This window comes from Onychomys torridus, chromosome 13, assembly GCF_903995425.1.
Source record: "Onychomys torridus chromosome 13, mOncTor1.1, whole genome shotgun sequence".
Classification (NCBI taxonomy): Eukaryota; Metazoa; Chordata; class Mammalia; order Rodentia; family Cricetidae; genus Onychomys; species Onychomys torridus.
The window spans coordinates 24101107-24112496 of NC_050455.1; the positions used below are offsets into that span (position 1 = coordinate 24101107).

The following is an 11390-nucleotide window of genomic DNA, read 5'->3' on the forward strand; positions in this document are numbered from 1 at the left end:
GGCAAGATGAAATGCTCCATGGTTAATGACCTGCACATTGATTTTTTTTCCTCACAGAAACAAGTACTTCATGGGCACAACCAGATACTGCCCCAGTAAGTGTCCCAGCAGACATTCGCTTCTCTGTCTGGATCTCTTTCTTTGAGATCTACAATGAATTGCTTTATGACCTGTTAGAACCACCTAGCCATCAGCATAAGAGACAGACACTGCGGCTGTGTGAGGATCAGAATGGCAATCCTTATGTGAAAGGTACGCAAAGGTAGAGGAGGTCGGTGGGAACCAGGGGGACGTGTGGGGAAGCTAGAAAGGGCCAAGTGTTCCCACCTTTCTTTCTTGGCCCCAGACCTCAACTGGATTCATGTTCGAGATGTTGAGGAAGCCTGGAAACTCTTGAAAGTGGGCCGTAAGAACCAGAGCTTTGCCAGCACCCACCTGAACCAGAACTCTAGTCGCAGGTGAGTTGTGGGAATGAACTCTTCACTGTGCCTAGGGAGCTTTAGATGTACATACATGTATACATACCTCTATGTATATATAAAGCGTTGAAGACGTTTATACTGATAGAGTGTGGAAGACCTGATAGTGACTTCTCTCCTTTCCTTTTCAGTCACAGCATTTTCTCAATCAGAATCCTGCACCTTCAAGGAGAAGGGGATATAGTGCCCAAGATCAGTGAGTAAGTTCTCCTTCCCACTTAGAAATATGAGCATCTTGGCCATCTGGTGTGGAGGCAAAAGGGAACTTCTCAAAGGAATTACCGTTCTCCTTCTTTGGGCACTAAAAATTTGGCAGGCCCTCCCCTAACAGAGTTACATAGTAAGCTGTGAGTTCCTTCTATCAGATCCTTCCACATTTTCCATCCAGACTGTCCCTCTGTGACCTGGCTGGCTCAGAGCGTTGCAAAGATCAAAAGAGTGGAGAACGGCTGAAGGAAGCAGGGAACATTAACACTTCTCTGCACACGCTGGGCCGCTGTATTGCTGCCCTGCGACAAAATCAGCAGAACAGGTAAGCTGTAGGCCAAGATGGCCTGGGACTTGGTGATTTGGTCCATTCGAGGTCACCATTGAGGATGGGCTGCAGTTGTGTTCACAATGTTACTTATCTGATTTGTGCAAGGTCAAAGCAGAGCCTGATCCCTTTCCGTGACAGCAAGTTGACTCGCGTGTTCCAAGGCTTCTTCACAGGTCGAGGCCGTTCCTGTATGATTGTCAACGTGAATCCCTGTGCCTCTACCTATGATGAGACTCTTCACGTAGCCAAGTTCTCAGCCCTTGCCAGCCAGGTGTGAAACTACAGGGATGATGATTTTCCTTACTTTGGACAGGCAACCTTAAGATAGCTCTTAGGAACTAGTTAAGGAGTCCAGTAAGATTTTTTTTTTTTTCCCCTCCTCTAGCTTGTGCATGCCCCGCCTATGCATTTGGGAATCCCATCCCTGCATTCATTCATCAAGGAGCACAGTCTTCAGGTATCCCCTGGCTTAAAGAAAGAGGGCACAGCTGACTCGGGCCTTGATGACCATCCCGAAAATGAAGCTGACATCTCCATGTATGGCAAGGAGGTGAGAATACAAGAAGGCTCCAGGCTAGCAGCACCACAGGGTGTTCCAGATGGGTTTGGGCCTTTGACTGCAGGGGGATCTTAAGATCTCTGACAGAAGTGTTCTTCCTAGGAGCTCCTGCAGGTGGTGGAAGCCATGAAAACACTGCTTTTGAAAGAACGACAAGAGAAGCTGCAGCTGGAGATGCAGCTCCGGGAGGAAATTTGCAACGAGATGATAGAGCAGATGCAGCAGCGGGAGCAGTGGTGCAGGTACTGGCTGGATGACCCTCTGCTGGGCTACCTGTGACGGGCCGCTGGGTGGACACTGGCTCTGCCTCAGGTGCCCCCCGCAGAAGCCTCACTGCCCTTTTCCATAGTGAGCATTTGGACAACCAGAAGGAACTGTTGGAGGAGATGTATGAAGAGAAGCTAAAGATCCTGAAGGAATCACTGACAAGTTTCTACCAAGAAGAAATTCAGGTGAGTTTGCCCCAACCAGTCCCAGCTGCCACATAGACTATCATCACTTGGTGTCTGAGAGCAACAAATTTTTACTTTTCTTTCTTTACTGATTGATTGATTGATTTGGTTTTTCAAGACAGGGTTTCTCTGTGTAGCCCTGGCTGTCCTGGAACTCACTCTGTAGACCAGGCTGGCCTAGAAAACAGATCCGCCTGCCTCTGCCTCCTGAGTAGTGGAATTGAAGGTGTGTGTCCTCACCACACCCAGCTTATTTATGTATGTTTGAGATAAGGTCTCACTATTTTATCTCTGGCTGTTCTGGAATTCCTATGTAGACCTGGCTGACCTCACACTCAGAGATCCACCTGCCTCGCCTCCTGAGTGCTGGGATTACAGGTGTGCACCACCGCACCTAGCTAAGTTTTATAAACTCTAGTAAAAACAGGAATATATGACTCATTTTTCTTCATCTCCCTTCTGCCTTGTAGTTCATTTTATGTTCTGGTCCTTTGGCATTTTTCTGACTCTGGACAGAATTGTGCTCTCTGCTTCCCTCTTAGGAACGGGATGAAAAAATCGAAGAGTTAGAAACTCTCTTGCAGGAAGCCAAACAGCAGCCAGCGGCTCAACAGTCGGGGTCTGGACTGTCCCTAGTACGGCGGTCACAGAGGCTGGCAGCTTCTGCCTCCACTCAGCAGCTCCAGGAAACTAAAGCTAAACTAGAGCAATGCAAAGCAGAGCTAAGCTCCACCACTGAAGGTGAGGAGGAGGGAAGGCAGGAGCCTGACGGTGCTGGGGGTGAGGGAAGAGCTGGTATTCCAAGCTCCATCTTCCCACATCTTACTCCAGAATACACACGCCTCACTTTGTCTACTTGCTGCTGTTAAAGAGGTAAGCTCAAAGCTGAGAAACCCATGTATTAAATGTATTTATATTGTTTCCCTCTCTCAGAGCTGCAGAAGTATCAGCAAATGTTAGAACCACCACCAACAGCCAAGCCCTTCATCATTGATGTGGACAGGAAGTTAGAGGAGGGCCAGAAGGTATTTAACCTTTCTCTGTTATTAAAGCCCTTTATCGGGAATTTATGTGAGAAGAGGTTTTTTGCTTGTTTTGTTTTCTTGTGTAAGAGTCCTGGTTTTCTTTTTTTTTTTTTTGAGCTGAGGATTGAACCCATGGCCTTGTACTTGCCACTGAGCTAAATCCCCAACCTAAGGAATGGTTATTTCATTCAGAAAACCAGCCTTTGTTTTTGTTTTACATTTATTTTTGTGTGGTAATGTGGAAGCCACATGAGTTCTATGTGGATTCCTGGGATTTAACTCGGATTGTCAAGCTTGGGGGGCAAGTGCCCTCACCAGCTAAGCCATTTCACCTGCCCTCAGCCTTCCTAAGTCTGTCTTCAAATGGCTGCCGTAGCTGATTTTGGCCACAATCTGACTGACTCCTACTCTTTCAGAATATAAGGATGCTACGGACTGAGCTTCAGAAACTCGAGCAGTCGCTCCAGTCAGCAGAAAGGGCCTGCTGCCACAGCACGGGGGCAGGAAAGCTCCGGCAAGCCTTGACCACCTGCGATGACATCCTCATCAAACAGGTGAGGCAACCTAGGTGCGCCTGATTCCTTCCAGCCCACGCCAGTGTCTATGTGAGAAGGGAACTGAGAAGGGAAGAGAAGGTGGCTAGTGAAAAAGGAAGGCAATGCCATGTTGGGGCGGGACTTGGGCTTTCTTTATGCTAAGCGGGCATCTACCACTAAGCTGTGACACTTCCTGATGATATGTCCTGATGGCAGAGATCTTAAATGCTAAATAGAAATGTATACTTTTTAGACTGAACATGGCACTTGATACCTAGGGATAGGCTGGAAGTTCTGGTATTTGTTTGTAGAAGAAAACAGGGTATGTAGCCCTGGCTGACCTAGAACACACACACACACACAAAAACTGGGATTAAAGGTGTGTACTACCATACCTATCAAAGATTCAAACATTTTCTCTAACTTATGTTTCTTAGAACCAGACCCTGGCTGAGCTACAGAATAACATGATGCTAGTGAAGCTGGACCTTCGGAAAAAGGCAGCCTGCATTGCTGAGCAGTATCACACCGTGCTGAAACTCCAAGGCCAGGCTTCTGCTAAAAAGCGGCTGGGAACAAACCAGGAAAACCAGCAACCAAATCATCAACCCCCAGGAAAGAAACCATTCCTTCGAAACTTACTTCCCCGAACACCCACCTGCCAAAGCTCAACAGACAGTGGCCCTTATACACGGATCTTACGCTCACGACACTCTCCTTTGCTCAGATCTCCTTTTGGCAAGAAATACTAAAGTTGTAGGGATGAAGATGCACTCTTGTTGCCCTAAGGTTGGTCAGCTGATCAGCTTGTAAGTCTCGTAAGTTTCAGCATATATATATATATATATATATATATATATATATATATATATACACCCTGAACTGTATCCAGAATTATTGTATTATAATCACCTATATAATCTCTGTTTTTTCATGCACAAATATTATTATACTGAATAAAGACACTGTTTATGCTTTTATTTGGATACCAAACTTAGAAAAATATAAAAAGGGGGACAGAAACTGATATAAATACCACCTAGCCCGTTGGACCCTTGGACAGGAACAGCAATGGGAACCAGCCTAAGGTGCACTACGAATGAGTCAAATGGCAAAAGTATTCAAAAGGGTGGGTTGGTTGGTGGGTTGGTGTTTTTCAACAAGTGTTAATTACTATGTAGCTCTGACTGGCCTGGAACTTGCTGTGTGGATAGCTAGCCTCAAAACATTCACCTGCCTGTCTCCAAAATGCTAGGATTAAAAACATGCACCACTATGCCCAGCTAATTTTTCTTTATAAATGAAGTCTCAAAAGTAAGAGGGGAATAAAAATGTTCCGAGCACAAGGAAGGCTACATCCTAAACACAGAATGATCAACAGCATCATACAGCACAAACATAATGAACATCAAAGTGTATTTGAAACCTACAAGAACAGAAGGATTCCCTCAACCTTATAGATAAGGTTGAAAACAAAGTATTCTTTTGGAGATAAAAAGGAAAAAAACATTTACTTCAAGCATTTACTAAAAGATACCAGCATGAATTTTAATATCTGAAATAAAAAAATTACTTTCAAATGTTCATGAAGTTATCTGGTCTCCTTGTGTTTTCTCATCAGGGTAGAGTTAATGCTCTAGCCATCTTGCCCTCCATAGGAGCCACAGTTCATGCTCATTGAGACTTCCACTTGAAAGGCTTTAGAAGACTTCCTTTGAAAACTGTCTCCCAAAGAACATATGGATAGCTACAGTCTATTTAAATCTAGTCTCTGATATCAGAATGGAGGCCACACTCAGCAAAATGAAGGTCATTCTAGCCAGGCCTCATGGCATATGCCTGTAATCCCATCATTAGGAAGGTTGAAGCAGGAAGACCCCAGCCTAGGCTACACAGAGAAACCCTGTCTTTAAAAAACAAAGAGGTCATTACTGTTCGACACCTGACCTTCCTACTGGCAGAAGACAAGCAGGATACTCCCTTCCTTGCCTATCCCACTCCCAGCAGCATTAAACCTTGTTTCTATAGCATCACTTATGGTAAAGTGCTGTAAAAGGGATTTTTGGAGGTGGGGAGACTGGGAAGGCCAAGACCTGCTACTCTGAATAGAAGGGAGAAGTGCTGGCTGGCAGAGGACCTGTCCCCGCCATATTTCTGTCTGCCTCTGAAGGTGGTTCCATAGGCTGTCCCCAAGGCTGTTTCTATCTGTAAAAATGAGAAGAGCTTAGGTCCTTGGGAGAACAGATGTGGCCATTCTTTACTGGAGGTAAGGCTTAATACTGGTCTAGCTGACTTGAGAGCTGTCCACTATGGAGTGACTGAAGACAGGTTGAGTGGAGAAACTCTGCGTGTGGGAGTGTTGTTTGCAGACAGTGAGGCAGGGAGGAAAAAGGTACCAGGCGTGTCAGTGCTGGCCGTCTCTCCTTGGTTTCGCAGCTGGAGGATCTGGCGGAGCAAAGCCTTACCTTCTTCCCGGGTCTGAAACAAAAGTCACAGCCAGTTCAAAATGTGTTCAATGCTATGCTCAAAAGCTGGTGATTAAAATACTGTTCAGAACATTCCTTACAAATAAAGGGAGTCTTGCCCCCTTAAAGAAAGAGGAACTGTTCAAAGGATGACTCCCCCAAGTTAAATTAAGCTTCCCTATCCACCATGTAAAGACCATACGTTTTGGCCTAAAATCCAACCTTTTAAAATCCAATACTCACATCGTTGAATGCACAACACTTCTGAGCACAAGTTGAAGCTTCATCCCACAGCTTACACTTGAAATAGTACTGGGCCAGATAGCGGAAGGCTGTGCTCTCCTCCAAGTGCTCCACTACTTCCTAGACAAGGAAAGCAGCCATGACTGAGGTGGTAAGAACCCATCAGCAGCACAGATCTCACGCTCCGACACATACCCCACAGGAATAGATATCCTGGATGTATTTGATGTAACACTGGGCAGCCTGCTCTGACTCCGTCAACTGTTCATGAAGCCTAGAAAAGAAACTGGGCTTTAAGTCAAAGACCACACAACAAGTCAGAGTACAGACATGATTAAAACCAGAAGTGACAGATAAACAAGTAAATTTTAACATACCATGTTGAGACCCAGAAGATGATTAGTACCTATCAAATAGTTACTATGGTGCATGCCTTCAATCAATCCCCTAAGCACTCAGGAGGCAGAGGCAGGTGCTTCTCTGTGAATTCAAGGCCAGCCTGGTCTACAGGCAATTCTAGGATAGCAAGAGCTACACAGAGAAACCCTGTCTTAAAAAAACAAAACAAAAACAAAAAACAGCAAGGTGTCTACCAGGGCTACATAGTGGGACTTTTGTCTCAAAAAGAAAGAAAAAAGATAGTTACTTAAGGGTTAGGTAAGGTGGCTCAGCAGTTAAAGGCACTTGAAGCAAAGCCTGATAACTGGGTTCAATTCCCAGGCCCCACATGCCGGTAGGAGTAAACTGACTCCCATGTATAAGATGTCCCCTGACCTGCACATGCACATACCCACATACATAAACACAAAATAAATTTAAAACTTCTTTAAAAAAATTAACTTAAACTGACAATTGGATAATATATCCTTGCAAAACTTTCCTGTTAATACTGGTCAGAATGAAAAGTACAGCAACTGTCCCTGCACCTAGGCCCTGACGCATGCTAGGCAAGCCCTCAACCACTGAACTACACTTCTAGTCCATGCGTGTCTTTTTCAACTCATTTGTCATCTCTTGCCTAGTAGGACATCTATTTCCAATTCAAGGTGGAGTGGAACTCTCTAGAATCAAGAGGCTAAAGCCAGAATATAACTTCAGGCCTAGCATGTATAAGGTCCTGGTTCATCTACAACACAGAAATAAGAAAAGAGTGGTGCTCAATTGCAAAAACAGTATTTCCACACCCACGCCCATATTCATCTCTGACAGCACCTCAGGAAAAGCAACCCAAGTATGAGAAACACTCACTCACTTTGCCAGCTTCACGAGAGCCATTTTCTCCACATCTCCCACAGCATATGCTCTCCAATAACACTGCCAAAGAATAAACCAGTCACTTCTGACTACTGCCCATGTGCAACAACGAATCACATAAATGCTAAGAAATGCAGGCTGGCATGATACAGAGCATTTTTCCTAACTATGATAGGTCCAGGCTACATGTAGACATCCACACTGATAATCTCAGCCTACATTTCTTTTATCCGATGCACCTACAAAATATTCAGACATTGCTACACACATAGATCAGAATAAGGGGGTGGGGTGGGGTGAGGTGGAAATCACAGCATATACAGCCCAACCTCCTCCTAAACAGGTTTCTGCTCAAATTCTCCAGGCCGGAACTTGAGGTACCTTTTTGGCTTCCACTAGTTGATTGAGTTTCTCATAACATTCTCCTAAGGCAACCAGCATACGAGAATCATTGGGACTATGAAAAAAGTAACAAATGGTTAGGGCAAAGACTTTACCAATACCCCAAGTCCTCAATTGAAAGATTAGTCTCTACTATTTCCAATCTATGGAAGGACTGTTCTTCAATCAATTAATTACTTTGTGTTCATAATTATCCTATAAACCCATTAGAAGAGACATTAAGTAAAAATGACTAGACCACGCCCTTTAGGTCAGACAGAGATGGTATCAGATGAACCCTTCCCACATAGTCAAGAAACCAACTTACCGCAGCTGGTGGGCCCGCCTATAATAATAAAGGCAATAAAACGGCATCTTAAGGATCTCATAGGTCTGCCCAAGGCCATACCAAGCTCTGTAATCTCTCTTGTTGACCTCAATGGCATGTCTAAGAAAGACAACACAGACAGAAACAGGGCAAAAGAATTAAGGATAGCAACACTAGGCTTAACAGAGGCTCCTGCTAACACCACAGTCCGTTCCAATCACCCCTCCCAACCCAACTAGAAGCTCACCGGTAAGCTTGGATAGCAGCAGATGTGTTTTTCATTTCCATGTACTCATGCCCCATCAAAGTCCAGGCCCCGAGATACCTAGGATTCAACTTTAGGGCTCTCTGGAAATATAAGGCTGCTTTCTCATGTTGGGAACGTAAGCTATAATAATTGCCTGATTTGAAAAAAAAAAAAAAAAAAAAAGATTCACAGTTAACACACACACACACACATAAAAATAAAGGGGCAGGAGAGATGACTTGGTGGTTTAAGAACACTGGCTGCTCTTTGGCCTTGGATTTAAGGCACTTGCCACCCATTCATCCTGGGTTCAATTCCTAGCACCCACATGGCAGTTCACATCTACCTGACACCCTCTTCTGGCCTCCTTTGTACCAGGCATTTACATACATAATTATATACATACAGGCAAACACTAATATACAAATAAATCCTTAAAAATAAGTAAAAAGAAACATAAAAAATCAAAACCTGTTCCCTTCATTTCCTTATCTCATGTACATAAGGCATTTATATACATTTTTATAATATAAGAATTTTCTACAGCATGCTTTAGATTGATGATTTCTATTTATTTGTTTATTTATTATTATTTATTTATTTTTGGTTTTTTAAGACAGGACTTTTCCTGTCTGTCCTTGATCTCTCTCTGTAGACCAGGCTGTCCTCAAACTTGGAGGAGATCTATCTGTCTCTGCCCCCCCACTCGCACACCCCCACCCCCCCCCCCACCCCCAGTACTGGAAATAAAGGTAAGCGCCACCACACCTGGCTGGATTTTTGTTTGTTTAGATTAGTGGTTCTAAACTATACATTTTAAACCTAAACTTCAAAAGAATTTCTCAAAAGAATTAAAAAGGTAGAACTCTGAGCTTCTTAACCAAGATCACAGCATTCTATTACAACTGTTTGTGAAAGGATAAACTGATTTAGGATGCTGTAAAACCTACCTGTCTTACCATGAGTCATGAATGGATAAGAAAAATATGGTAGGCTGGGCAGTGGTGGTGCACGCCTTTAATCCCAGCACTTGGGAGGCAGAGGCAAGTAGATCTCTGAGTTCAAGGCCAGCCAGGGCTGTTATACAGAGAAACCCTGTCTTGAAAAAAAACTAAATAAATAATAAATAAATAAAAAGAAGAAACACACAAACAAACAAATTTAAATATTTTAGATCCAAACAATGGGACCCAATCCAGGAAGAAAAAGAATTACTTTAGATGCTATATTTGTAAGTCTTTTTTGTTTTTCCAAACAGGGTTTCTCTGTGTAGGTTTGTTGCCTATCCTCGATCTTGCTCTGTAGACCAGGCTGGCCTCGAACTCAGAGATCCGCCTGCCTCTGCCTCCCAGAGTGCTGGAATTGAAGGCTTGTGCCACCACCGCCCGGCTACATTTGTAAGTCTTAAAAGCATGCGGGATGAATGGGTGGCAAATGCCTTAAATCCTAGCATTTGGGAGGGAAAGGCAGGCAGAGCTCTGAGTTTGAGGTCACTCTGGTCTACAGAGTAAGCTCTAGGCAGCCAGAAAAAAAGGAAGGAAGGAAGGAAGGAAGAAAGAAGGAAGGAAGGAGAAAAATGCTAACTAAAAGAAATCAAGCAATAAGATTTTATTAACATTAAGTAGTATTCATTTACATAAAATTCCTATAAGAGAAAAAAGAGAAAAGAAGAAAAAAAGGAAAAAAAACTCCTATAAGAGGCAAAATTATGAACTGGACAGCGAACCAGTGGCCTGGGGCAGGGAAGGCATTGACTGAAAATTCTTGTGCTGATGAGTCAGAGTGTAAAGTCGCTGGCAGATTAAGTTTTGTGGCTTTTGTTTTGGTTTGGTTTGGTTTTTCGAGATGGGGTTTCTCCGCGTAGCTTTGCACCATTCCTGGAACTCCCTTTGTAAACCAGGCTGGCCTTGAACTCACAGAGATCCGCCTGCCTCTGCCTCCCGAGTGCTGGGATTAAAGGTGTGCGCCACCACTGCCCGGCTTGTGTTTTGTTTTTTTTAAAGTCTATCCTACTGGGCCATTCTCTCCTAATTATGCTTATAAATCAAATTCAGTGATATTACCCTGTATTCATTTGTAGGTGTTCTAATAAAATTTTAGCGATGAAGCCTTTTAGAAAGTAATGCTCTTTCCTTGGTGTTGTTTTGGGGAGAGAGACCGGATTATCCTAAATGTGTCCCTCTCTCTGGGTGCCAGCTGAAGTTCCTGTCTTTACCCGACACCTGGATGAAAGAATTCTTCCTGGCTCATATATACACAGAATTGCAGCTGATAGAGGAGGCCTTGCAGAAGTATCAGCATCTCATTGATGTGGGCTTTTCCAAGAGCTCATACATCGTTTCCCAGATTGCAGTTGCCTATCACAATATCAGAGGTGGGTGAATATGATGCTGGGATGCTGGCGGATTTGGGGTGCAGTTAGTTGGGGTTTGAACTCTGCTTTCTTTTCGCAGATATCGACAAAGCCCTTTCTATTTTTAATGAGCTGCGGAAACAAGATCCTTACAGGATTGAAAATATGGGACACATTCTCCAATCTTCTTTACGTCCGGGTAATTTGTTCCTCTTGATTGAGCTGGATGAAGCTCCTGGATCAGATATCATGTTTGCATTAGCTAAAGAAAAAATAAGTTGAGGGTGGTTTTTCCGGCTTACGTGGTCTTCCTCTTTTTTCTCCCCAGAGCATGAAGTCTGAATTGAGTTACCTGGCCCATAACCTCTGTGAAATTGATAAATACCGAGTAGAAACATGCTGTGTAATTGGTGAGAGTTAGCCACTTTTATTTCTTTTAATCTATCAGGTTGCGACTGGGAGTTTGGTTCAATGGTAGAGTGCTTGCCTAGGCCCCAGATTCATTCTCCAGCACTGGATTTACCTGCTTT

At 43.8% G+C, this 11390-nt stretch overlaps 3 protein-coding genes across 3 annotated transcripts in view; 2 read left to right on the forward strand and 1 right to left on the reverse strand.

The window, feature by feature from the left end:
* The window catches only part of Kif20a (kinesin family member 20A), an 8699-nt gene extending 4240 nt beyond the window's left edge, over positions 1–4459 (forward strand). Inside the window, exons 8-19 of the mRNA XM_036204276.1 lie at positions 58–252; positions 347–458; positions 611–679; positions 868–1011; positions 1123–1288; positions 1403–1567; positions 1679–1818; positions 1926–2028; positions 2571–2769; positions 2962–3053; positions 3470–3607; positions 4027–4459. Coding sequence (XP_036060169.1) covers positions 58–252; positions 347–458; positions 611–679; positions 868–1011; positions 1123–1288; positions 1403–1567; positions 1679–1818; positions 1926–2028; positions 2571–2769; positions 2962–3053; positions 3470–3607; positions 4027–4341 — 1838 coding nt within the window. The 3' untranslated portion in view covers positions 4342–4459. The remainder of the gene's footprint in view (positions 1–57; positions 253–346; positions 459–610; positions 680–867; positions 1012–1122; positions 1289–1402; positions 1568–1678; positions 1819–1925; positions 2029–2570; positions 2770–2961; positions 3054–3469; positions 3608–4026) is intronic.
* A 1002-nt stretch (positions 4460–5461) lies between these two features.
* Cdc23 (cell division cycle 23) lies at positions 5462–9476 on the reverse strand. Its single transcript, XM_036205205.1, has 8 exons — positions 9458–9476; positions 8508–8661; positions 8261–8380; positions 7933–8008; positions 7550–7611; positions 6493–6571; positions 6298–6417; positions 5462–6067 (listed from the first exon to the last, which is right to left on the reverse strand). The coding sequence occupies exons 1-8, from the start codon at positions 9474–9476 to the stop codon at positions 5897–5899; spliced, it is 801 nt and encodes a 266-aa protein (XP_036061098.1). The 3' UTR covers positions 5462–5896.
* Positions 9477–10493: 1017 nt separating this feature from the next.
* LOC118594995 (cell division cycle protein 23 homolog) lies at positions 10494–11265 on the forward strand. Its single transcript, XM_036205244.1, has 3 exons — positions 10494–10881; positions 10961–11059; positions 11189–11265. Exons 1-3 carry the CDS (start codon positions 10734–10736, stop codon positions 11200–11202), a joined length of 261 nt encoding a protein of 86 aa, XP_036061137.1. The 5' UTR covers positions 10494–10733; the 3' UTR covers positions 11203–11265.
* Positions 11266–11390: the final 125 nt, after the last annotated feature.